Source organism: Acartia tonsa, chromosome 1 (assembly GCF_053477335.1).
Source record: "Acartia tonsa isolate MP-2025a chromosome 1, ASM5347733v1, whole genome shotgun sequence".
In the NCBI taxonomy this organism is placed as follows: Eukaryota; Metazoa; Arthropoda; class Copepoda; order Calanoida; family Acartiidae; genus Acartia; species Acartia tonsa.
The window spans coordinates 35,703,545-35,730,545 of record NC_137260.1 but is presented as its reverse complement, the minus strand read 5'-3'; the positions used below and the strand labels follow the sequence as shown (position 1 = coordinate 35,730,545).

Sequence of the window (27,001 nt, the reverse complement as noted above, 5' to 3'; positions counted from 1 at the left end):
AAATATATAATCTCCATAGCATATCCTTATTAACAAATATGAAACAAAACTCTAAAAAAAATATTCAAAAATATTTCAAAATTCAATTTTATGTTCAACAATATCAATTTCCACTATTCTACTTCCATCTAAATTTTCTTCCACAGTCCGAGTAGGATTATCTTCATCCTGTTTTATTTCTTGTTGTACAGATTCATCAACATTCCTTTCAGGCTTATGAATAGTAAGTGGATCTTCATCACAATTACTTTCCGCAATGATTTCTTCTTTGACGTCAGCTTCTCCACAATTAACAACGGTGGTAGGTGCACATTTCTTGGTGACATCTCTATGATAGAGATAGCCACTTCGACTTTTAAAAGACTGAAATTTAAAAAGTGTTACCTAAATATTGTGAAAGAAGTAAAGGAAAAAATAAAAGCAAACTCACAAAGCCAATTTATAAGATTTAGATGTAGTTTTTGGCATGTATGATAGAATGATAGAAAATTTATGACTTTTTAAATTCACGACCATAGAAAATTATAAACTAATCCTAATCGTTCAACCCATTGTGATATTACTTGATAGGAACACATATGAACATCATTTCTATTTGTATTTTTACCTTCTTACAAGTTTCACAAACAAAATTGTTTTTTTCTTTCTTCGGCCTTATACATATCTTGAAACAAAGAATAATTTTAATGTCTTATATAAGAAATATTTTACAAAAGAAACATGAATTAAGAAAATTAATTATATGTTACGTAAGATACCTTGTTACTTAGGTGTCTGGCCAAAGAATATTCAGATGAAAATGATAATTTGCACCAAGGACATCTGTTTTTGTTCTTAAAATATATTTATATTTACAAGTTACAAATGTAAGTAATACCACATTTTGATAATATACATCAATTATTATTACTTGGGTACATGCTTATCAGTATCAGGATTACGTGATTGAAGTTGATTATGTCACAAAAGTAAATTGTTTTTTAAAAAATAAGATCCCTTTTAGGTATTAATGTTTTACCTTTCCACGGATTTTCTTTGATTTAATTTGCTTGGATTCTACTGAACGTCTAATCTTAGAAGGAGGATCCTCACTTGGAATAATCTCTTCTGTAATTTCAGTATCAACAGTAGTTGATGAAGCTTCATTGCGATCAACATTAGCTGAAGAATCTTTGACACAATCAACAGAATCAATAGTAGCAGTATCACAGTTTTTCAAAGTAAATATATGATAGATATAACCACTTCGACTTTTAAAAGCCTGAAATTTTAATAGCATTTAATATACAAAAGAAGAATATTTAAAAGTAAAAAGTAAAAGATTGTTAGTTAATAAAAATATTACATTACCAATTCTAGAATTAACTTTTCTTGATTACATGTTAATTTTACCTTTTTACAAGTTTCACAAATTAATTCTTTTTTCTTCTTCTGTTTCTTACAATACTTAAAAAACATAAATATAATATTAAGGGTTTAGTTCATTTTCAATATTTTTTTCTATATATTGGCTTAAAATAAAAATTTGCATGAATAAAAAAAAATATGTTATTAAATATGGATGCATAGAGAATCTTAGAAGCTAATTTTTCCATCCCTTAAAGAATAAAGCTTTAAAAAGAGCAGCTAAGCTTAATTTTTAGCGGCTTTAAGTAAAGGGATAGTTTCACGAAGTGCATTTAAAAAAAAAATAGTGAACTGTAAGTTTTTTCTATTTTAAATAACGTAGTAGTGCATAATATAAAGTTATTGATTAAAATTAAAAGATTTGACCAGGGATTTTCCTTAAAAAATGAGTTTTTCATTTTTATTTTCAACTTCGTTGCGTGTTATATATGGCAAAAACTTTTTTCTCATAAATACAACTTTAGATAGCATTTACTAGTTAATAGAACTTTAAACTTTTTATACAACAAAATACACATAACAACAAAGAATGACCAATAAAATATTTAGTATGGTACTTAGAGTAGTGATCTTTTTATATGTCTTAGTAGAATATATTAGGCATTGGATAGATATGATTGTGATAAAGAATTTTAACATTGACCTGACTAAGCTTTTTGTATTTGACAATATCTAAAAGAGGGAGTGATTTGCAACATAAATTACATGAGAATGGTCTTTATATATATATATATATTGTATGGTTAGTTGGTATTTCCGCGTGAGATAATGTGTATATTGTAAGTAAACCGGACGGTTTTCTTTATTTTTTTAAAAAGAATCTATAGAAAACCTGTCCTATAATGAACCGGACGTTATTTTTTATGTTTTTTAAGTAACTTGTCCCAAGGGGAATCCCTGTTCAATTTTTTTATAACTCTTGTGAAATATGTGGAAAAAGATTCTCTGATATTGGTGTTTTGGCTATACATATTTGGAAAAAAATAGACCATTCTCATGTAATTTATGTGGCAAATCACTTTAACTTTTTTCAATATTGTCAAATAAAAAAAGTTTGGTCTGGTCAATGTTAAGAATTCTTTAACATATAATCATATCTATCCAATTCCTAATATATTCTACTAAGACATATAAAAGTTCACTACTCTAAGTACCTTAACTCTTTAAATACACTTCATAGAACTATCCCTTTAAAAGAAATATTCTTGACTATTTAAGAAGAAATTTGATTAAATTTGCATTATAATTTTAACAACAAACTCTAGCAGTTTGGAAAGATGAGATCAACACCCTTTAATAGATAAAAGTATAACCCACTTACCATCGACAGAAATTAATAATCAATATCATACTTTAAAAATTAACTTGGAAGCTTAGTATCAGAAAAAAAAACATTTTAGCAATGTTCAACAAATGATGCCTCAAATCAAAATAAGTTAAATTATGAAATACTTTTAACATAAAAAAAAACACTGTATAGCGACAGAAAAAAATCATAACGGCAGAGAAGTTTTGTTAAAAACTGAGATATTCTTGTTTTATTTTCTTTACAATAAATAAATACCTACCTGATTAATTATGTGTCTTTCCTTAGAATAATTTGTAGAAAATTCTTTTTTACACCATGGACATTCAAGTTTCTTCTAAAAAACATGAAAATGGTGATCAAGTCCATTTCAGGTATGATATTAAGATGTAGAAATCAAAAGAGCTTTTAATTCATAATCCTAGCTTGTAATAAAGATGTATGTTAACTGTCTGTGTGTTCGTATCAAAAGATTTCGGTAAATAATACAACTCAAAAAGTTTTCTTTTATCAATTTTCTTTCAGCCTTTTAGGTAAAGAATATTGAGTTTGAAACTATGATTTAAAGATTGTATTTGAAAGTTAATTTAAGGATTAAAAAAGGATAGAGCTATCTTTTATGGGCACACTAACATATTATTAAGGGGGAGGGGCGGATGTGCCACTTTTTGAAACCAAAAGTAAAACGCGCATGATCTCAGCCCATAAAATAGTTACAGCTCTAAAATTTGGCACAGCAGTTGCTTTTGTGGAGAACAATATGGAACTGTAAAGAAACGGCGGCGGAACTGCCGCTCCCGCCGAGAATCGCCGTTTTCCCGCCAAAATTTTTTTTGCCTTTTCTCGCCATAATAGACAATTTTCAATCATCTGAGATAAACTTTTTTTTTCATAAAAATTTCCCTTATATTTTCACTTGACACTTAAAAGATTTTACACTTTTAAATATTTACATGTTTGAAATATTACAAGTGTCACGTGAAAATATAAGGGAATTTTTTTATGAAAAAAAAAGTTTATCTCAGATGATTCAAAATTGTCTATTGTCGGCGGGAAAACGGCGGTTTTCGGCGGGAGCGGTGGTTCCGCCGCCGTTTCTTCACAGTTCCATATTGTTCTCAACAAAAGCAATTGCTGTGCCAAATTTTAGAGCTGTAACTCTTTTATGGGCTGAGATCATGCGTGTTTTACTTTTGGTTTCAAAAAGTGGCACATCCGCCCCCCCCCCCCCTTTAGATAGACAATTTAGACAGGCTTAGCTTTTAAAAATCGATGATAATAAATAACATATTAAAAATGTGAACAAGTAGTTTGCCTACTAATATTCAAAAGTACTATCAAGTTGATAAGTTTTAAAAATAAAAACATTTTTAAACCTTTTTCTTTCCACGTTTTTTCTTCTTTTTCCTTGGTTCATATTCAGGATCAATATCAACGGCTTCTTCAATTTCATTGTAGTTGTCAGCTTCAAAACAATTAGCAGTCGTAGTAGGAGCTCTCCTACCATTTACAACATTAGAAGCAGCTTCCAAGCCATTAGCAACAGTAGAAGGGGCTTCCAGACCATTAACAACGGGAGAAGAAGCTTCCAGACTATTATTAACAGAAGAGGTAGAGTGCAAACCATTAACAACAGGAGAAGAAGCTTCCAAGCCATTAACAACAGGAGAAAGAGCTTCCAAGCCATTAACAACAGGAGAAGAAGCTTCCAGACCATTAATAAAAGAAGAGGTAGATTGCAAACCATTCACTTCCAAATCACAACTAGCAGTAGTAGGTGCTACCACCTTACCTATATCAGTTGTAGAAGCTTTCACACTATTTACACCAGCTATTGCAGAAGTTTCTAAACAATCTATGGAATTTGTAGGAGCTTCCACACAATCTACAGTACTTGTACTTGTTTCCATACAATTAACAACAGTAGTAGAATCTTTTGCTTGCCAGTATGGTCCCTCAGTGTGGTCAACCTCTTTTATTATTTGGATGTTGATGTCAGAGTCCTCATTTTCAACGATAGAAGTAGAAGCTTCCTTGTTACCAACGACAGTAGAATCATGATCAACAACAGTTGAAGAACCACATTTTTTCCCTTGAGATTTGTGATACACAAAACCACTTCGACTTGAAAAAGACTGAAATTTCAACCAAATAAGTTTTCATAAAACATGTACATGTAATTTTATGACAGAAAAGCAAACAATTTAATATTTATAATACTTTCTATTGCTTTTGGCCGAAAAAATGAAAATCCGAATAGAATCAGTTAAGATACAACAAATTTTGAAAATGTTTGTAGGTAATATTAATCATCCAGTCAATGCTCAAAACATTGAAATTATTTTCTAATGATTTTAAATGGCTGCAGAGAAGGACTAGGAACTAAATTCAAATGCTTTAGCCAAAAAAAAAAAATTATACTAAATTTCAAATTTGGGACACAGAAATGCTAATTGATTCCTAATCGCGAAAGCCAAGAAATCAAATCATAAGGTTCATAGATTTGTAATGTTACCATATATAAATAAAACTACATGCCAAATATAATCTATAAATTGAAAATCTCCTTCATAAACCATGTTAATTTAGTTCTTTGATTTTTACTAAATTGAATTATAGTCACTATAAAAATTATATTTTTACCTTATTACAGATGTCACAAACATACACTTTCTTATCTCTTTTACATATCTAAAAACATTAATAAAATTTGATTTTAACTAAATGTTACAGCAATCCAATGTGGTAAATAGAAGGAGGTAGGTAGGTATTATACTAGGCCACAAAGGTTTCTCAAACACATTATATCAAAGTTATTACAATTAAAGCAAGGCTACTTGATAAGCCGTGTGGTTGGTCTAAAATCTAAATAAATAAAAATCTACAACCATGAGCATCTTCTCTGTAACTCCTTTTCTCATATAAGTTTTAAGGTTGTTGATTTTGTAATCTTTTTATTTTTACAGGACTCGCTACTCATTATTGTTGTCATTAAAGTCTTTGTAGAGCTTTAAGAGAAGTAAATACTTCAAACACAGCATAATAAAGTATACCTGTTCACTTAAGTGTTTGGCCATATTTATTGGATTTGAAAACAATTTTTTGCACCAATAACATTGACTTTTCACCTAAAAAAAATAACATTTATAGTGATTTTTTTAACACCTTTTTATTAATTGTAAAAATGTTGTTTTGATAACTTGGTTAAAAAAGAAAATTCCTAGAAGAGTTGGTACAAAACTTAGCTGCATAAATTATTCATAAACCTTTCATATTCTTGTAATTAATACCACGTAGATTGGTTTAAAATATGAAAAACTTACAAATGCTTGTGAATTGAAAGTTAATTGTCATCATAAAGATGTCATTAATTACTAAAGCATTTTATAAAATAGGATTCTAAAAGTTAAAACGTTTTATTGTAAACATAGTTTTTAATTGCCGTAGCTGAAAAGTAAAGGAAAATTAAATGGGCTTACCTTTTCAGGTGGTTTCCTTCTCTTTTTCCTCTTTTTCTTTGGCTCGGGTTCTTTTGAGGGCCAGGAGATCTTGATTCTAATTTTGAAAATAATTTTTGAGGGACAGGAGGTAAACTTTTTTTTTATCCAAACTGCTTAAATCTGTCCTCACCGAATAAAATCATACCAGCACTTTTGGTAGGTACTTAGTAAATAAGATCGATTTCTCTGCGGCTTTATGAATCTCCATATCTTCCACTGGGCTCTTTCTTAACTTCTCCATTATTTTGTTTAAAAATACTCTGAATTTTAAAGGAACTTACCCTCTGTTTATTCTTTTCCCAGGTACAATCAATTCTCTATTGAGTTTATCTCTAAAATAATGAAATCAATTAAAACTTATTGATCTCACAAATAATTTCTAATTTTTAACAAATGTGTCTTGTATAAATAGCCAACCTGTTTCTTCCTATTTTCTTCTTGGGTAAAGGTGCTTCACAAATTGAAACATTTTGTTTGTGAATATTATCCATTTTTCTGAAAAAGTTTTACTGTTAAATTTGCAAGTATTTATTTATCTAAATAATAAATCTTTAAGAAGTTAGTCTTCTTTTACTAAAACAGCTGGAGTGACTATCTGTTTGAGTTATTGGAAAGGTTTTCATTGATTCTGAGTAAGTTTTGAAACGTCATAGGAAGGTCAACGACACCCTTATATTACATATATGAAATATATCATTTACATAACCCTTATATAAAAGAAACTGGATGCCTATATCTGTCTGTACCGAAGGATCTCGCAAACCGATGAACCGATTTGGTTTCATTTAAATTATAGCTTTTAGGAGGGTCATGGGAGGATTTTTAACTATTTTTGGGTGAATGTAAGCATGTTTACCTAATAAAAACCTTCCCTCCCCCAACAACGTATCTTTTCTTTATAAAACTAAAACTGAAAAAGGGAAGTCAACATATCTTCCTCCATCACCACCAGTGCTCCTATAGGTCTCTAGGTGCGTAGCCGTTAGAGTTATATACTACAATAAGGTATATCATTTTAGCGGCCCAATAGTTTTCCATGTAAGGGAAACTAAGTATATATATTTTGTATCTAAATATAGATCTTGGGATGTTCTCAAGCTATTTTCTGCTCCATCCCTCTTCCTTGGAATACGAAACTAATTATACTTGGTTGCAAATCTTCATAAATATTGTGCCAAATTTGCACAATTTACAAAAAGTTTTTATCAACTTCCAAATATACCTATGTGTTATCTATGATTAGTAATTGCATTTCCAAGATTAAAAATCAATTCACATATAAAAAAAAACATACTTTCTATTAGAAAATTTAATTTTGACATTTCTCGTTTTAAGGTTCGTCAGTTGTTTATAAACAAGGAACAAATGCCGCATATATATTAATTTTATAAATGTCGTCTTCGATAAAGGTATTTTCTTGCCGGCAATCAATTGCAACCAATAATATGATAATATAACATTATTCATTCATCAAACTATTCAAATTGGAAATATGATATTGCCTTTAAAATGAAATTTTATTATCTTTTTTTTTAAATTTATGGAGATGAAGACAAAATATAGCAAAGAAAATATTAATAAAAAGACGACATTTTAGAAAAAGGATTTAGCGCGGCAGTCAGTAAAAGTAAATAAACAAACATTAAGGTATTTTATTTAATAAATTAAAAAGAATGATTTACTCAAATGTTTTGAAATGATTGCATTTTTCCTTCCTTTTTAAAAATTTAAAATCAATGAGAGGGATTTAAAGCCCATAAGAGCTTTGGGCTCCAAGTTACCAGGTAGTTATTAAAAAAAATCATATTTACCTGTCTTTCAAATCCTAATCCTAATGTATAAAGTAGTAAGGTTATATTTGTCTGTAGCCTAAGATTTCCATAATTACTGACCCTATCGAGTTCTTCATTTTATGGAATCGTCTTATATGTCTCTGTATGTATTTAGGCTATTTTTATATCTAAGTTTGGTATTAGGCTATTTTCCTATATATTTTCTACCCTTTTGTGAATACAGAGCTCCTAGATGCTAGGAGCGCAGCTGCTAGTTGATAATAAAACTTCAAGTATTATTATTAAAATTATTATTTTTTTCCAGAGCGTTGAAAGTTTTTTTATTCTAATTGTAAATACATTTAATTTTAGAGATAATGTTTTTTGGCTCAAAGTGCCAGTTTCTTTAACAGATAAAATCATACCAACTGAGGTAAATTTTTATTTTTATCTTTGCTAATTGTAGATTTTTTTCTTCTTTTAAAAGGAAACACCGGCAAATAATAAAAATGATAATCTAAGCAATTAACATAGATATTTAGAATATGTGCCATTTATAATTTTACCTTCGGGGTTCATTGTTTAATGTCTTACATGATTTATTTAGACAATTATAAGAACAGCTTAAATAAAACTAAGAAAAATGTTTGATTAAATCAGTAAAATTGACAGAAGGTTTTAAATTTTTATTGTGTATTGTAGTTTTATATCTGGTATTCAAAAGAAAAATGCTTGTATTTTATACTGCCTAAGTTGTTTTGAATTTCCTGTTAACCCTAACTTTTTATCTTATTTTTTTTTCAGTAACACAGAGAAGTGACACAATACAACAAATAGATACATTATATTTCAACTAGTTATCTATTATATTTATAAAAAAAAAGTTATTAAGAAAATTATAGGAAAGTTACTTATATATGACAAATTAATGTTTGTATCCCATATTTTAGTGTCAAGAATAATGAATACTTGTGATATTTGCAACAAAGAATTCTCTAACAAGCAGAGCCTTAAACTTCACTCAAGAATCCATTCAGGAGAGAAGCCTTTCTCTTGTGATGTATGCGAAAAGACATTTGCACAGCAAATAAGTTTAACAGCTCATATTAGGACACACACTGGTGAGAAACCGTACTCATGTGATTTATGTGATAAGACATACTCGCAGCAAAGTGGTTTGACTTCACACAAAAGGATTCATACTGGAGAAAAACCCTACTCATGTGACATATGTGGTAGGGCATTTGCTCAGACAAGTGTTCTTGTACTGCACAAGAGAAGTCATACAGGGGAGAAACCATATCCATGTGACACATGTCAAAAATCTTTTAATTCGCGCTCTGACTTGAACAGGCACAAATCAATCCATTCAGGAGATAAACCATTTTTATGTGTATTATGTTGGAAATCATTTTACTCTACTACAGAATTGTCAAGGCACTACAAATCAGCTAGACATCTCAAAATGCTGGAATCAACTAATGATCAAAATCAACTTTCTGCAAACTCCAATTTTGTTGACTTTGGTAAATCTGATTTTAAACAGGAGGTTATAAGTGAGGAAACACTTGAGGATGTTAAGCCAGAGATTAAAGAAGAGCATTTCTTTGCAGAGAATTTTCTCTCAGTAGAATTAAAGACTGAGAATGTTGAAGCTTCTATTAAGCAGGAAATTGAATGAGAAGAAAGGATATAGGTTTTGAAAATTAGTGAAATTATGATCTGTAATGTAATATTTTCTTCTTTAAATTACCTAAAATTAAAATGCTTTTGCTCGGTAAATGAAATTCTGATGTAATAAATTAATTAACAAGAACAACAATAGCATTGTGTTGAGTAACATGTTGAGCAAGAAGCTAATACAAATTCGACATAAAAATATTTTCTTTTAATGTTACAATGATTTATTACCTTAAGCAAAATGTGGAATATCTTTGATATAATTTTTCAGCAATTAATGTTCCAAAATTGTTGTGATGGAATTTACAAAATCCACCAATAGATAGATTAGTTGTAGAATTTTTGTTAAACTTACATGGACAAATTATTGGTCAAGTATTAGGTACATATTTATAGTATAGATGCAGTGCTTTTTAGTTAATTGTATAGGTAGTAATGTAACACCTTACGATATAAAAATTATATATTTCAGACTAACAGAATATTAGAATGCAAAATGTTAAACAATTTGCAATACTTTGGATAAAGTGAGAAAGATTATTTACCAACATGGATGTCCCAGAGGTAAATATATAGATACAATTATCCTCTCCTATTATATAAAGTTGCAAAGTTTTTTGTCTTTTGAGATCCCTCTAATCAATGAACCGATTTAGTTCTCAGTTTTAGGGAAGCATCACATAGGTTTTAAGATGATTTTAGGCTATTTTAAATATATTAAGTTTTGAAATGGTTATAAGCCTTTTTTTTCTACGCCTTTCAAATTACAATCTTACACTATTCGAACACAGAGCAGAACTTGGAGCAGATTTTAGCAAAGGATATAAAATACAGTAAGAATTTTAATTTCAGTCGGAACAAAAAGCCTTCGAAACGGGCACTAAGAGGGGGTAAGTTCTGACACTTTTGCGTAAACAGGGTGCATAGGCTTTGTCTTAGGAGTGAGAGGATAGGTTATTTGGGGAAAAAGTTTACTTTTGGGATGTATTTTTCTTAAATTTAAAAAAGAATTGGATTTGGCCTCCAGGTTCAGGTGCTGCAGGCCTCCAGGTTGTCTCTGGACAGGTAAAAATGAAAAAAACAGAGTTCAACTTATAAAACAAAATATGCATCTTTTTTAATGTTGTTTGCATATTTGAAGATAAAAGATGCATATTTTGTTTTATAAGTTGAACTCTAACTATTCGAAAAAAATTTTTTTTTTCATTTTTACCTGTCCAGAGACAACCTGGAGGCCTGCAGCACCTGAACCTGGAGTCCAAATCCAATTTTTTTTTTAATTTAAGAAAAATACATCCCAAAAGTAAACTTTTTCCCCAAATAACCTATCCTCTCATTCCTAAGACAAAGCCGATGCACCCTGTTTACGCAAAAGTGTCAGAACTTACCCCCCCCCCCCCTTGCTTTGTGAGGAAGACTTTCTTCGTGCGTTTATGTAAATTTCGTTCTTATTGTGACTTGACTTTTCTAGATTATTTGTAGATTATTTGAGCTAGTTCAAAGTCTTGGTCCAAATAAAAGTTTGGCGACTTCTTCTATTTCCAAGCCTTTTAATTTCATTTATGAAAACAGACCATCCTTCACATTTATAAAATAATGATTTTTTATTTCAGGGTCAAGAACAATTAACATGGTACACGTGTGAATATTGTAACAAAGAATTCTCTAACAAACAAAATTATAAAACCCACCTGAAAGTTCACACTGGGGAGAAGCCTTTCAAATGCAATGTATGTGAAAAGGCATTTTCTGTGAGTAGTAACTTGAAAAGACAAAAAGGATTCATACAGGAGAGACTCCATATTCATGTGATGTGTGTCATAACATAAGGCATTTTCCGTCCTTAGTAATTTGATAGCAGTAGCACACAAAAGGATACATACAGGCGAAAAGCCATACTCTTGTGATATTTGTGAGAAGGCATTTGCTGTTTGTAGTCAACTGATAGCACTGATGATATTTGTGGAAAGTCATATAAATCTAGAAGTGAGTTGATGGTTCATAATAGAATACATACAGGTGAAAAGCCATTCCCATGTGATATGTGTAACAAGACTTTTTCTGTCAGTAGCCATTTGTCAGTGCATAAGAGAATTCATTCAGGCGTTAAACCTTTTCAATGTAATCAATGTGAGAAGTCATTTAAAACAAATTTTGAGTTAACTCTTCACCATAGAATCCATACAGGCGAAAAACCATACTCTTGTAATAAATGCGAAAAAACATTTCGAATTTAATGTGATTTAAATGTTCATTATAACAGAAACTATGCTGGTGAAAAGCCTTACGCATGTAATTTATGCCAGAAATATTTTTACTCTAGTGCAGAATTGTCTCAGCACAAGAAATCAGCCAAACATCTAAAGAAGATAGAAATTTCTAATGATAAAGATTTACATTCTGCTTCTACAAGTTTTATTAATTGTAGCGAAGCTCTTGGTAAACAAGAGTATAAAGATTTTTTTGTGAAGGATTTTCTTACCATACAGATGAACTCTGAAGTGCAAACATAGGATGAAACTAAACAAGCCATTAAAGAAGAAAAAACTCCTGATGAAAATCTAGTTCCCTCTCAGATTAAGACTGATAATGTTGAACAAACTATAAAACAAGAAATAGAAGAGAAAGATTAAAATCAGTTTAAGGATTAATAAGTAAATTGTTCCTAAATGAATCAAATAAAACGAGACCAGTAATTCATGTATAAATTGTTGTTAACTTTAAATTGAATTTTACAACCTCTAAGTTATAAATGTATGTATTTAATACGTTGTGATTTTATGATGAAACAAAAACATTGCTTAATTCAACCCACTTACCCTTGACATAAATTTATCATTCATATCTTATTTTCATCTTTGGCTTTTGGAATTATTAAGAAAAAATACTTTTGAAAGTTTTTGATAAATTATGACTTAAAAAGTTTTGTTGCTAAAGTAGGTTTTTTTAAATTATTCATTGATCAAGACCTAATTAAAAGATCATTCTTTATTGAGTACTAAAAATTTGAAAAAAATGTCTTACAACAAAATCTCTGTCTGCACAACACTAGAACCAGAATTAAATTATCTTAAAATGTAATTGCTGTATACTAGAAACTCCACGAAATATTTTTCTTTTTGTGTCCTTCCGGTACAAGGACATTCAAGCATTTTTAAGGGGGGTAAGATTGACATCAGGGAGGGTAATTCCCATATGAGTGGGGTAAAATTTTTTACCCCCGTCAAAACTTTTACCCAGGCGGTGAGGATATTTTTCTTAAATAAATGTCCTGAGGCTAACATAGGTTAGGTTAGGTTATAGGCTGGGAGGCCGAGCGCTTGCGTCTAGGCAGGCCAGGAGGCCGAGCGCTGTTATAAGGAGTAAATTGAAAGCAGAGCAATATTTTTTATATTTTCAAAATTCTTTTTTAAAGTTTTAAATTTTTAAAATTATATCTTTATATATACAAGATATTATTAAATATTATAGATTACAAGTATACAAAGATAAATTATAAATAAATGAAATTTATGTTTTTAGTTTTTTATTATTAAGTAGGGGAAAAAATCACGGAACCTTCTAATCTATTATGGATTTATTTGCCTCAATCAAGGCAATAATTATGGTGTTACAGTCACGGCGTGTATTTCTCTTGGGATTATTCTGCCTTTATATTTTTCACGCAACCTCATTCTTTAGTTTGGAATATGTCCCACTGTCCCGCCATATTGCCTGAAAACCATCAAATCCCTTCCCCCCCCCCTCCATTTTTATACCCATCTCTCCCCCACTCCTTCTTTACGGTCTTACCCCTTTCTTGAAGAAATATAGCAAGCCGATATTACGTCGGAACGATTAAGGGCAGTCTTTACTATGTGTAAAATTAAAGGAAGTTGGATACATACATGTTGTTAGAGAGAAAGAGAGAGAGAGGGAGGGGGAAGAGAAACAGAGAGATGGTTCGTAGTTACTAGTAGTAGAGCGATCAGTTGTTAATAAGATTTAGAGGTGAAAAGAGTGCCAATTTGTTATTGTTTTAATTTTTAAATATTTAGTTACATTGTTAATAAAAAATTAATAATTCAATGAATATATGAATAAGAAAGTGAATATAGATATAAACTGTGATATTTTAACTAGAATAAGTTAAATTAAATTCTTTTAGAATTAGAATATAAGAAAAGTGAGAAAAATTGGTAAAAAAAAGTTTTTATTTCATTAATTTAAAAAAAAGTTTGTCCTCAATAAAATTATAGGTTTTTTTTCTTCATTCCTTATGAAAATAGTTTTGCTTCTATTAATTTTTGTCATTGTTATGGATATAGAATAAGTGGATAATGTGATATTATATATTCTCGCATACCTTGACAAAATGTATCTGCAGCTGGCTAATACCAATCTAACCCCAATTTCACCTTTCATGACTTTTCCTCATCCCCTCCCCTGCCCTTGGAGGAACGTATTGACCAATATCTAGGGACTATAAATGCACGTTTATTGGCGACAAAAGGTATCCACGTATTCTATACCCATTACTTATAGCCTATAACAAAATCTTTGTCATTCCTGTTCTACTGTATGTTTCAAGAATATCTAAAAATACTAACATATGAACAAAATTTAACACGGAGGGGTTAAATTTATTAGTACAATTCCATATTTGGCGTTTGACCAATATAGAACTTATGAAATGGATAGATAGATATTTAGATATCTAGAAAATAGTTCAATAAATAAATTTAAAATGTTATTGTTCGACATTATACCCAAACAAATAGATAAATAGAGCTCTAATATTTTCTTGTGTGCCATCAAGATAGAAGATTCCCCAGGCCAATGAGCATCATGATTTCTATAAAGCAATGAATTTAATGGGATTAGACATTGTCCGTCCGTAATGATGAACAACTTTCTTCTTTTCTATGACCCGCTACTTATGGTTATTGTCATTGGATAAATAGAAAATATCATAAAAATGCTTGACCAAAAATACCGATGATTTGAACTATATAAAAGTTCCTTGTACATTTGAAGATATAAAAACCAAGATGAAAAATAAGGTTTGAGTATTAAACAATTATTTACATTGTAGAGTAAACTCTTAGAATATTTTTTTCATTATACTATTGCCTTCGCCACAAGCTCCTAGTAGCTTTTTTGAAGAAAACATAATATTTGAGGGAAGGATTGAAGTGGATTAAATTATCCTCCACTAAAATAGCCTAAAACCGCCGAAATTGTCTAGCCTAAACTTTAAATTTAAAAAGTTGTGTCTAACCACTCATAAATGAATCGACCTAACCTAAATATAAAACAAGCCACAAAAAGTTTTTTTTCCTTAAACTTTTTGTCCACTTTAAGTATTCAATATTCATTAATATTAAAGTTTATTTTTGCACCAATATATAATACTTACTTATATCCTGATTCTGTACATAAATCCTAGTCTCCCTGTAAGTCTGTCTATTCATTTTAACTCTAATAGAATGGCCATATAGACTTTAAACCAGAGACAAGGATTTGAATTTAATAAATAAGAGAACAATAGGAGAAGATTAATATAAATCGCCATTTCAATTTTGGAACCATTAATAAATTTCAGTGGATGATTAAAAGTAATGGCTGACTAATTATTGATATGCCGTTGACCTATGCCTCAATCCATTTTTATTTTTATTGCTTCATTATTCAATTTCTAGAGACACTACCCGAGCATTTATTGGCTCTCTATTTTAAAGCGAAAGGGAGTGGGTAGAAAAATAGCCCAAAACCACTACAAAACTTAAAATAGCTGTAAACCATTTAGAAACTAAGTAAAGCTCCTCCAAAATGGAAAACTAAGCTCAGTGGTTAGATTAATCTTAACGGACAAACAAAAATACTTACTACTTTATGTAAAAGGTTAACTGATTACCTATGATGATTTTCTATTTAGCTCAAAATTTTTTTCATACTGCTTCGATATTGTTTGTCATGTTCTACATTTTTTTATCAGAATAACTGTCCCTGCCTCAAGAGGTTTGAACTTGATGGGGTAATTTTAAATAATTATTTTATATATTTCCTCCAAATATTCAACACACACATACAAATACTGTGTGTGTGTGTGTGTGTGTGAGTGTGTATGTTTATGTGTAATTTGGCCGTAATATAGGGAGTAAATAATAATATTTCAGAGTAATCATCGTTGTTTTGTGGGTCAAAAATCCCCTAACCCCAATGTGTAAGCGTTAAATTTTGCCTTTGTATAAAAACTAATTTTTTTTGCAAGTAAATTGCCTAAAACCCCTTTTTCCTTATTTAAAAATTTGGTCCTTAATTTTTTTGAGAAGCTTTTACAAAGCAAGGCTTTTCAGGAATTTACTTAACCTAACCAAAATTGAACATTAAATTAAAAGTCAAATGTTCTTTATTTTATATTAGCTTCCGACTAAAACCTTACTAATACATATTATGGGCAAAAATCAATCTATCTTTTCAGAACAGGGAGATCCATGTTTTTTTTTACTACATATTTCTAGTAAGTTTTACCAAAAAAATGTATACCTTTAATAATATCTACCTTATAGTTCCACCTATCTTAGAAAGTAGATATTTTATATTATTCTAATATAATTTTGATGCCTTACATTTTGCTGTGTACTGTATGGATATAAAAACTCTAAATATGCTCCATTAATATGGTCATTTCTAAGTTAGTCTACACACACACACATACACATACTAAATTCTAATAGCTTTGGGTTTGTTAAATATTTTGTTGCATGATCTCTATAGTTGTTCTATACCATGGTATAGCAGTAAGATATTTGCCTATGATAGCCTGTTGTTTTGATGTGATAAAACTATGAAAATAGGTCTATAAGATTTGCCTGGTCTGTTGCGTTGTTGTTTTGACCCAATTTGACGCTAAAAATGAGAGTAATAAATTATCTTATAGATAGATAGATTATAATATCTAAAGATAGTATGGTTTTATAATCATAATATGTGTAATTTTATGAAAGGCAGAGCGTGCACAGCAATTTACCAGGGGGTGTGAAACCATTTTGGGTGTGAAAAAGGAAAGACAGGCCTTCCCGATTTAAGGTTTAAAGGGGGTGATGACACCCACCTACCACAAGCCACTGATATTAAAAATTATGTGCATAAAGTACATTTTTAAAGTCTTAAATATCTTTCTTTTTTCATATCACATTTTCTACTATTTTCTTCTGGTTTTCACTTCTCTACAAATTATCTATATCTATCTCTTTTTTTCTATTTTACTTTTTATCTTTTAATCTGATTATTTTCCCTAAAATTGTTGTTTTCAATTTTGATATATTTTGTGGAGTGCATACACCTCCGCTGATGATTTTAATTATTATAATAAATAATTAAAACAGCACAAAATTAAATTTCATCTAAAGTTTGATAATAACGTTTTCTTATTCGTTGGCTTGTCAACTTTGGGGACTTTAGTGAATTTTGATTGGTTGTGTCCAAACGTTCAACCACTAATTTTAATCTAGAGGAGAGTTAATTATGTGCATCATCATTGGGGATGTTCATCAATTAATCGGCAATTGTCTCATCTCTTTAGTTGGCTATTGTTTCTCTTTACGAATATGAAACATTGTGTTGATATGATAATATACGGATGTGAATGCACATCAGATTTTGATTCTTGAGGAGTGAAAGTTTATAAGATGCGGTTATAATGGTGTCCATATAAAACATTGGAAACTCAGAATAAAGCGTCTATTAGATGTAGAGTTCGATTCTCTTCTTACTTGAAATGTTAAACTTTTATTTGTAGTAAAATTACAATCCATTTAGGATAAACGAAATTATCTCTATAAAAATTACAAATATTGATGAAAAAGTTTAAGCACTCTGACTAGGTTCCACTCAAATAGTTTAATATAAATCCTCTAAAGAATAGCAGAATTAGTTTATAAATTTTGGGAAAGGATAATATACAGTACATTGTACCCTCCCTCCCTACTAGTAAACACCATGCATTGTCTTTAGCTATAATAAATTTTATTTGTTTTGTATGAAATATTGGTTTATAACATCATATAACACATATTATTTTCTTTTTGCCCCAAATTTTATTTATCTATCTATCAATCTGCTTGTAGATCTAATTATCTATCTTTTCTTCTATTTATCTATTTGTGAGTTAATATTGATAGATCGGTGAATGGTCTTGACTCTAAAACCATTCCTATAATAAGCTTCCCAAAAAAGCACAACTTAACACACCCTGTGATTCCATAAATGCTTACAACTTTATATTATTGATTACAACATAAAAAGCTAGTATTATTATCTCCCTTTTAGTTTGCTGTAACTTTAATAAAATGTATCGTATATGTATTTATACCTAGAGCTAATTTTCTTTTCAGGGTTGTCCTACCTCGTAAAAAAGTAACTTTAACGAAAAATATAAAAACATCGTAAATTTTAACGACAAAATTGTCGATTTTAGAGTTTATGTTTTAATAGAACAATAGATATTATTACGACTTCTTTTATTTTTTTTTGAAATTGTAAATAAAAATATTCTTGATTCAACATTGAATGTAAGAAAAAAAACCCTTAGAATGTTAAAATATCCTAAAAAGGGTTTGAAATTGTAAAATAGGTTGTCTGCTTAATATAGGAGACAGGAACAATTATTCTAAAAACAAAGTAGCAAAGCACAAGAAGCACAGACGGATATCCGAAGGTACAGAATACCATCACCTAAAATGTCAACCGTTTATTTCAAATAGTAGCTGAGAAACATTCCCTGCATTACCTTACAGACAGTCGGAATAACTGACAAACAAAGTGAATTATAGAGTAGCACATTCCATATAATTGTGTTACGATTTTAAATCAACAAATAAATGTTATTAGAATAACGTATAGTAATGATGATATGTAAAACATAACCTCCTTTTATTTCATTACCACTCCGCATTTTTTATGTAATTACAACTAATATAACAGCATATCGACAATATGTTAGCCAATACCACTTTCATTCAAAGCTATATAGTCGACATACAAAATACGTACACAAAGTTGCAGGTCTCATACACCTTGAATTCAACAATTCTTTGTCTGTTCTCTAGAATTCATTTAGTTTTAAGAATCCTTGTCGTACATCCTTGGTACTGCGATTTATAGGTCTACTTTATCAATGACTGATTTTGTTAAAATTTGGGACTTTTCAAATTATATAGAATGTACCTATTTGGCTTTATTTTCTCCTTTTCTCCCCTTTATATATTTTTCAAGTTCACATTTCTTTCACTCTTCGTTTCACTCTCTCTTTTTTCTGTTATTTCTCTGCCCTCTTTTTCTATCTATCTATCTATCTAAATTTCTTGCTATTTCAATCTATCTATCTTTCTTCCGCTCTAGGAAGCTAATTGCTTTTTTTTAGTTAAATTTTACTTTAAAGTCGCTTAAAAAATTTACCCAAATATATGGTTTAAAGCTTTTTTTCATTCTTTTATCTTATAATTGTTTTAAGTTACAAAAAATATAGGAATTAAATTTTTAAGATCTCATATAGATAGTGAATTTTAACATATTATAGAAAAATTACCCTCAAATACATTTGCAGTATATTTACGTAAAACTATAATTGTTTGATGCCATAGTAGGACAGTAGAAAATCTACATTAGTAACACACTGACTGTACTGTCATACCACTATCACTAATTGACTTTAGGATTGGCTTTTAACATTTTTGTGGTTACTTAAACCTTTTGTTATTCTGATTAGATAATAAGAAAAATGTTCTTAAATTAGTCTAAATGTCTATCTGTCTGTTAGATTTCTATCTATCCACCCTGTCTTCTATCTATCCATCCAATTATCTACCCATCTATTTAAAACATGCAGCACTAACAAGCCTTTTACAATGTTGAAAAATGTACCAAAAATGCATAAAAATAGTTTTGAAATGAGTGCATCTACTTAACAAGAAGCGTGCACAGAATTTTGCCATTGGGAAGGGGGTTGGGGTGGATTGTGTGAGCTGAAGTAGCATGGAACAAACCCTGTAGTTGCACTGTGAGAAGGGGGGGGGGGGTGGCCTGTACGCCCCTTGGATTTTAACCATCTAAATATCCACTAATACTTTTATCCATTTATCTTTTAATATTTTATATATCATCCATCTTTCCAACTACATCTATCTATCAAGCTATATTGTATCTACCTATCCACCCTACTACATGATATCTATCTATCAATGCAAGTAACATATCTATCAATCTATCTATCCATCTAAAACTATTTTGTTTTGACTAACAAGGGCTAGTAAAATTTGACAATAGCTTTTTAGCTTATCCACTTTATAGTTTCTTAAATATTTACCCCTCATATCTACTCGGAAACTCACTTTGTCAGTCTTTTTTATTTCTATCAGAGAATAAGTTTAATCAAGCTGCTGGATGAGATTGACGTCTAAAATTTTTTTGATTCCCTTATCAATTAATCTGTTTCTTTGTCTTTCAAGTTAAACAATTCTATTAAGTTTAAGTTTTATGGATAAAATATCAAATTATGGATGTTATTCTAAAATTTCTAGTTTAGATTTTCCTACCCATTAGCCATAAATAAAATCAGTTTATGTGTTGGTCCTTCGCTACTTATGGATGTTATCATCCCTTGTTTTCCTCTCTCTCTCTCTTTCTCTCTCTCTCTCTCTCTCTCTCTCTCTCTCTCTCTCTCTCTCTCTCTCTCTCTCTCTTTCTCTCTCTCTCTCTCTCTTTCTCTCTTTCCCTCTCTCAATCTCTCTCTATTTCTCTCTCTCTCTCCTATACTTTCATTTTTCCCAAAGCTCATTTTATGTCTAAAAATAAAAGGTATTGTTTATGAATAGCTGGTTTCTCTAGTTGTTTGCTATTCTAGTAGAACAGCAGAATAAATTCTAATGGTATTCAGCTACCATGCAGTTACAGTATTGTAACTAACTACTCTAGGAATCTAGTTTTAAACAAATAACTTTACAAAGCCTTTAAAAACTTAAATTGGGCAAAATTTCTATATATTTTTAAAAGCGAAACTTTTCTATAATTTTGATAATGATTCTTAGGACAACAAGGTACAATATTATAGGCGAGGCATCAATTTAATCAAATCCCAAAAATAAAAATATGTACCTTCTTTTACTGTATCCTGTATTTACGCAATTTTGCAACAAATTTATGTACAATTTTGTGTACAAATTAAAGCACGGTACAATAGTTATTGTTTGTTTGCCCTTTCTTCTGATTTTAGAGCTTCGCTTTTATGGATTTTGACATCCTTGTTTTTTCTTTACATACATAGATTAAGACCTTATGTCTATCTAGCTATCTATATATATTATCTATCTATCAATAACCACCAATATCTTTTTTTGTTAATATTATTTTAAGTTTACATTTTATGAAATATATTCTTACTTTATAAAAACTTACTTAACTATTTTCTAGCTGTTGCTATGCTTCTTATGTACATTATTATCTTTGTTTTTCTCTTAATATTAAATTCTAATATAGAAAGCGTAAAAGGCCCTAATTTTAGACCATAATTTCTAATATTAACATAAGAAAATTATGTTATTATGATATTAAAAGAAATTTAGCCTTCATAGAGGTGATGTATGATATAAATTTATATTATAAAGCAGGCGTTTAGGGAAATATGGTCATGACTATACTCAAATTTAGCTTATCTATAAATTAACTTGACTATGCTTTTAAAATAAATATAGAGAGAAAGAGAACTTTACTAAGAAAATTGAGTCATTTTAGGTTTAAGATTCATATTTTTCTGTAACAGTTTTGCAACAGTTTTTGAATTCAGTCAGACCATTTGTTTGTTTGTTTATTTTTTTTGGGGGGTAGGGGGAGTCCAACCCAAACTTTTTACCAAACCAAACAAAAAGATTATTTGTAAGCTAGTTTTTAACCGCCAAAATAAACGCTTGCAATATTTGAGTGTAACTCCATACGGATATCACAAGATAGTAAAAATGGTGTATAAAGGTTTCCTTACATTGAAATTAAAGATTAGACAAGCTTCGAATATTTGGCGCACATTTACCAAACAACATTATATCTATCTATCCATATCTTTCTATCGTTTTATTTAGCTATCTATGTCTATCTATCTACAAAAAAGTTAAAATTGTTTGGTCATATTTACTCATCAATATTATTTCTATTTGTTTTGCTAACTTGCTTTGTTTCTTATCTATTGCCCTGTATATTTAATATCTATCTATCCATACATACCTATCTATTCAACTACCATGCCTTCTATTGTTTGATATGTTATATATCTATCATTCTTTTTATTTAATTTTTCTAAAGCTGGAAATATATGATTAAAAATTCTCAAAATATATTTAATAATATCTATCCACCTTTTTTTCCAAAAATTACTTTTTTATATTATTCTACGGTCTACCCATCTAGGTATATACATACTTAAGAGCAAAATATTGTATCTATCTTTCTATTTATCATAGCGACTAAATATCTTTTTAAATGCTTAGCTTAAGCTGTATCACATATTGAATTTCAAGCTAACTTTTATCTTTTTATCTCTCTCTTCTCTTTCTTTCTCCTACTTACTTTTTTTTCTTCCCAGTATTAAATATCATTATTTGGTTCTTATAAGATTAAATAAATATATCTCCCTCTCTTTCTCTCTTTCTCTCCCTCTCTCTCTCTCTCTCTCTCTCTCTCTCTCTCTCTCTCTCTCTCTCTCTCTCTCTCTCTCTCTCTCTCTCTCTCTCTCTCTCTCTCTCTCTCTCTCTCTCTCTCTCTCTCTCTCTCTCTCTCTCTCTCTCTCTCCTCTCTCTCCCTCTCCTTCTTTCCCTCTCTCTTACTTCTTGAAAAGATTAAGCTAAATAAGTCTTTGTTAAATTTTTGACCCTTTTTACGACTGTAATAAGAGCTCCTGAGCTGAAAAAGTTACTCGCTAGTAAAAAAAAGGGTTTTCAATGCTATAGGACGAGAATAAACTTTCTAAAGAAAAATGTATGAAAATCAATTTTAACGCAGTATTTTTTTTATATTATAAGAATGATATTTGAAATATCTTTTTCTACCTTTATTAAGGATTTAAAAAAATATATTTTGTGTTTTTATTTAAGAACGATAATATAAACGTTATATTTAACCATTCGTTACTGATATCTTTAAAATCCCAAACAAAGTATTAATTTTTTTTTCTCAAAAATTGCTATACCTCTATTTCATTAAGAAGGTCCCCATTCCTTTTTTGTTAACTGCAAAAAAGGTTTTTTAAATGTTACAATTTCTGGTCCTTGTTAGGATAATAGATGGGGATAGGGCAAACTATTCACAAAATTAAATAGCAGATACATTTTTATACACACTTAATAATATTATTTATGATTATACGTCATATCAAAGACAAATGTTATTATAAGAATAACATTTTTTTTTAGTTGATACATAAATTGTGTTATGATTTAGACGCAAATGTTAGGTAAAATACCTCTTTTATATCGTGTTAAATATTAATCAGCTAAATAAATCCTATTATTATTATTAAATATACAGTGGTATTAGTGTTTTTTTTCAGAATACGTATGCTTTCCTAGAAGCAACAAAAAGAGTTCTTTGATATTATGTAAGGCTAAAAATGTCTTTTTATAAAAATTGGATTTTGAAAAAAAGTTCCTTTTATATTGAATAGGTTAAAAAAGTTTTATATTGGTTAAATTTTCAATAGAAATAGAGAATTAAGGCAGCTCATACCAATAACGAAATTAATTCGGAAGAAAATCACGAAACCTATACGTGTTTTTCAGCTGTTGTTGGGGGGCAACACATCGTAAAATTGACGACCTCTCCATTTGCCCCCCAAATATTATTTTAGATTTATTTTGCTTGTTGGTTATACCTTATTCCTGGAATTAAGGAAATAAAGCTAAAGAAAATATAAAAAGGAGAAAGAATAAAAGAGAAAAATAAGAAAGAGAGAAAGGAAATTAAAAAGAAATAGCATAATATGAAAGATTGAAAGCGAGAAAGGGTAATAATATTTAAGATATTATAGACAGATATTACGAGTAAAAAAGGTGAATCCTAGAACTACAAATACTCTAATATAACAATAATATTGCATGCTCTGCAAGCCTGCTACTCTACTGTCATACTTTTGAGACCTATAAAGTAAGGAACCCGTCAGATAGATTGAAAAGGAATTCCATTTTGTGATACTAATCTAACTTTTTGTGTTGTCAATAGCCCCAATAAATTTAAATAGTAACCCCTCCTCCCCCCCCCCCCACCCCGAACACGACAGACAATGGTTTTAAAACATAGGTATAAATATTAAATTGAGAGGTATACATTACAAGGATAATTATGTCCAAAAGTATCCGAGCAAACTATCATTATTGCAACAGATAGATTTACTATTATAGTAATCCTACATAAAAATCTGGGATTTAAACTGCGTGGATACTTTTAAGACCGTTCTTGATGTACATACCTATCTTGTTTTAAAGTAGCTTTGCTCTAAGAATTAAGTCTATAAGCCATTAAGATGTGTAAATAAACAAAAATGGTGCCCTTTCTAAAGTTACATTTTAAGTAACTTGGATTCTTTACTCTTTTTGTGAATAAATACTTTTGAAGTAAGGTTTGGAATTTATCAAGTTCATTCTTATTCCATGAATCATTTTTTAAAGAAAGATAGATTGATAAATGAATTGGTTGATATAATAGATAGATATTTAGAAATTAAAATAGATAAGCGGCTTCGTCCCTAGTACATAGGAGAATTTTGTTTGAAAAAGGAAGGGTGGAAGTGGTAGAAAAGAGCCTTAAACCATCTAAATGTTTTACTTGGAAATAACATAAATAAAACAATCATAGGACCTATTTGAAGCTTCCCTAAAAATAAAATAGATTGGTAGATGGAAGTAAACAATAAATTAAAACAGTTAATGTTAAGAAAAAAAACTAGGTTAATGTCCATACATATAAAATACTAGTATAATAAAACAAACATAAGAATCAAATTTCTCATAATGTGAGTAACAGAAAATTAGGTTTTTAGGTTTATTACCCCAGTAAAAAGTAAAAATTAGGGTTAATTTTATTACATAAATATTACTATTTTTTCGATGTTTTCTCTCTCTCTCTCTCTCTCTCTTTAATCCTGAGGATTAGTAAGATTTATATTTACGAATTAAAGGTGGCAAAACTAGGATATCCATCTTACGGGGGTTTCTAAAGATTTAATTTGTTTGTATTGCAGTAGACTACGAAAATCATACTAATCTTTATGTAAAACTAACAGGATGTCTAACTGTCTATTTGTCTCGTTGTACCGTTTGTTAACCGCTGAACCGATATAGTACAACGTAGCTTCTCGAAGGTCCAGGGAAGGTTTTTAACTATTTCGAGGGGAGGGTACCACCACCCTCGCAAAAGAAATTACCTCCTAAATATTTTTCCAACTTTTTCTTTTTCCAACTAAAACAGTTTCTCCATGACGATTTCTAAGATCTTTACTCCGTTGTATCAATATCAATATAAATTAAACATTTTCGCTTAGTTTTCTAGAGTGCTTCAATACTTGAGTATTGCAGTTAATGTAGCTAGCAAGGAAATCTTGACAATGGAATACCCTACAATTTTATATTTAGAACAGATTCCTAAAAGCTCTGTAGGCTGTCTTTTGTGGATTTAGTTTGGTTCGTGTAGGACGGTGGACAGTTAAACGGACGTACAATCTCGAGTTATTGAGTAGCGGTATTTCTTAAAATAAGAATAGGTTTAATCAGACAAACAAATTTGCTTTCTAAATTCTAATCCCTAGATAATCCACTCTCTCTTCATATCTACCTATCAATATCTGTTTTATATCTTTATTACACAAGTGCAGATTCTCTTTCATTAAAGCCTGTTCTTATGTTGTCAGGTTAATCCATCACATAGTCATTATATCAGAGGATGTCAAGTAGAATGACTACTATACAGTTTCCTTTTTCACACAAGATTTTATTTAGGGCACTATATTGGAAAGAACAAAAAGGGATATGAATAGCCTTAAACTATCCCAGTCATATGTGAGCGATTTCTCTCTCAAAATAATTAAAAACCTTTCCTCGACTGATTAGAAGTTTCACTTTAAAGGATAACCATATAGGTAGTTAGCAATATACTTCAGTAATGGCCACCAGACACTGTCACATATATGCAAACAGACAGCCGAACATCCTGTTCATTTTATATAAATTTAAGTATGTAGTCTCTCGTACGTGTGTATATGATAGAAAAGAGGATTTAGATTACATATATATTTACAGTGTTGCACCACAGGATTTGGTCGATTTCTAGTACAGAAACCAGTGCTAAAAACATGGTAGGTAGATAATTCCAAATGATTACTCTCATCACATTTAAATTCGTATTTTTAAGCATTGCAATGATTTTGATCTGAACAGTTAGGTTAAATCTCAATATAAAAGTTAACAGAGGCTGATTTTTGAGACATTTTATTTTATTAAAATTCTCTAAAATGCCTGTTTTTGGTTAAATTTCGATTTAACTGTTTTAAGAAAGTTTCTAAAAATTAATTCTGGTTTCTATTTTTGAACATGGTCCAATCCTGAGATTTCCTATAATATACAGATTTAAATTAATGCTATTTATATCTTTCCTTCTTAGTATACAATGATATTTTCACCATCTTAACTACTTAGAGGGATATGTCCATGGAAGAAAGTTTTTTTTGCTACCATGAAGTTATTAAAATATTGATAATTATAATTTGATTGTATAAATCATTAAAAAAGCCGTCAATTACTACGTATTTATATGTTAGCGGCTGCACCCCTATGTTCTGTATTTGAAAGATGTGGGAAGGGGCTGGAAAATAGACTTTAGACTTAAATTCAAAAATAAATAAAATCTAATATCATTCCGGGACATATGTGAACTTTTCCAAAAATGGAGATCTCAATCGGTTTAGTGGTTAGCGAGATTTTAAAGGACATATATAAAAACAAGGATGACAACATCCATAAAAGCGAACCACTGAAACGGTAGTACAAACGGACACTAACACTTGTATAATGTCAGAACTGAATAATCAGAATATAAATGTATAAATGTCGAAGCAAAATTGTAAGTAAAATGTTTATGAACATACTTACATTTTTAGGACTTGATTATAGATTTGCTTCGCTTATAATATTGTACTTTGTTGTCCCAGGAATCAGTATACTAAAAATCAGATCAACCGAATTATTAGATCACATAAAAATTTGTTGTTAAAAAAGTAAAAAAATCAACATGTTTAAAATGGACCTACGGACATTCTGGTA

At 29.8% G+C, this 27,001-nt stretch overlaps 3 protein-coding genes across 5 annotated transcripts; 2 read left to right on the top strand and 1 right to left on the bottom strand.

Moving 5' to 3' along the window:
* Nucleotide 1: 1 nt before the first annotated feature.
* LOC145317915 (uncharacterized) lies at nucleotides 2–6,771 on the bottom strand. 2 transcript variants are annotated; one of them, XM_080159210.1, is made up of 12 exons: nucleotides 6,631–6,771; nucleotides 6,495–6,545; nucleotides 6,193–6,268; nucleotides 5,767–5,841; nucleotides 5,357–5,404; nucleotides 4,090–4,848; nucleotides 2,976–3,047; nucleotides 1,393–1,446; nucleotides 1,019–1,261; nucleotides 759–833; nucleotides 608–664; nucleotides 2–363 (listed from the first exon to the last, which is right to left on the bottom strand). In XM_080159210.1, exons 1-12 carry the CDS (start codon nucleotides 6,702–6,704, stop codon nucleotides 76–78), a joined length of 1,872 nt encoding a protein of 623 aa, XP_080015336.1. In that variant the 5' UTR covers nucleotides 6,705–6,771; the 3' UTR covers nucleotides 2–75. The 2 variants fall into 2 exon arrangements, with proteins under 2 accessions (XP_080015336.1, XP_080015328.1); XM_080159202.1 differs by having other exon boundaries at nucleotides 2,976–3,050; nucleotides 6,631–6,770.
* A 1,081-nt stretch (nucleotides 6,772–7,852) lies between these two features.
* LOC145317895 (uncharacterized) lies at nucleotides 7,853–10,138 on the top strand. 2 transcript variants are annotated; one of them, XR_013879148.1, is made up of 3 exons: nucleotides 7,853–7,997; nucleotides 8,358–8,418; nucleotides 8,790–10,138. XR_013879148.1 is itself a non-coding variant. In XM_080159179.1 (3 exons), the coding sequence occupies exon 3, from the start codon at nucleotides 8,947–8,949 to the stop codon at nucleotides 9,664–9,666; it is 720 nt and encodes a 239-aa protein (XP_080015305.1). In that variant the 5' UTR covers nucleotides 7,853–7,997; nucleotides 8,358–8,418; nucleotides 8,936–8,946; the 3' UTR covers nucleotides 9,667–10,132. The 2 variants fall into 2 exon arrangements, 1 of the variants encoding a protein (XP_080015305.1); XM_080159179.1 differs by having other exon boundaries at nucleotides 8,936–10,132.
* On the top strand, nucleotides 10,136–13,038 carry LOC145317905 (putative transcription factor Ken). Its single transcript, XM_080159191.1, has 2 exons — nucleotides 10,136–10,229; nucleotides 11,279–13,038. Exons 1-2 carry the CDS (start codon nucleotides 10,215–10,217, stop codon nucleotides 11,492–11,494), a joined length of 231 nt encoding a protein of 76 aa, XP_080015317.1. The 5' UTR covers nucleotides 10,136–10,214; the 3' UTR covers nucleotides 11,495–13,038.
* Nucleotides 13,039–27,001: the final 13,963 nt, after the last annotated feature.

What these genes read in the sequence shown, in the direction of transcription:
- LOC145317915 (XM_080159202.1), bottom strand. Translation starts at nt 6,704, where the DNA reads ATGGATAATATTCACAAACAAAATGTTTCAATTTGTGAAGCACCTTTA. An exon ending in CCAAACACTTAAGTGAACAG is followed by an intron (nt 5,405 to 5,766) that starts GTATACTTTATT and finishes TAATGTTTTTAG; the next exon opens with ATATGTAAAAGAGATAAGAA. An exon ending in CCAGACACCTAAGTAACAAG is followed by an intron (nt 665 to 758) that starts GTATCTTACGTA and finishes CTTTGTTTCAAG; the next exon opens with ATATGTATAAGGCCGAAGAA.
- LOC145317895 (XM_080159179.1), top strand. Translation starts at nt 8,947, where the DNA reads ATGAATACTTGTGATATTTGCAACAAAGAATTCTCTAACAAGCAGAGC.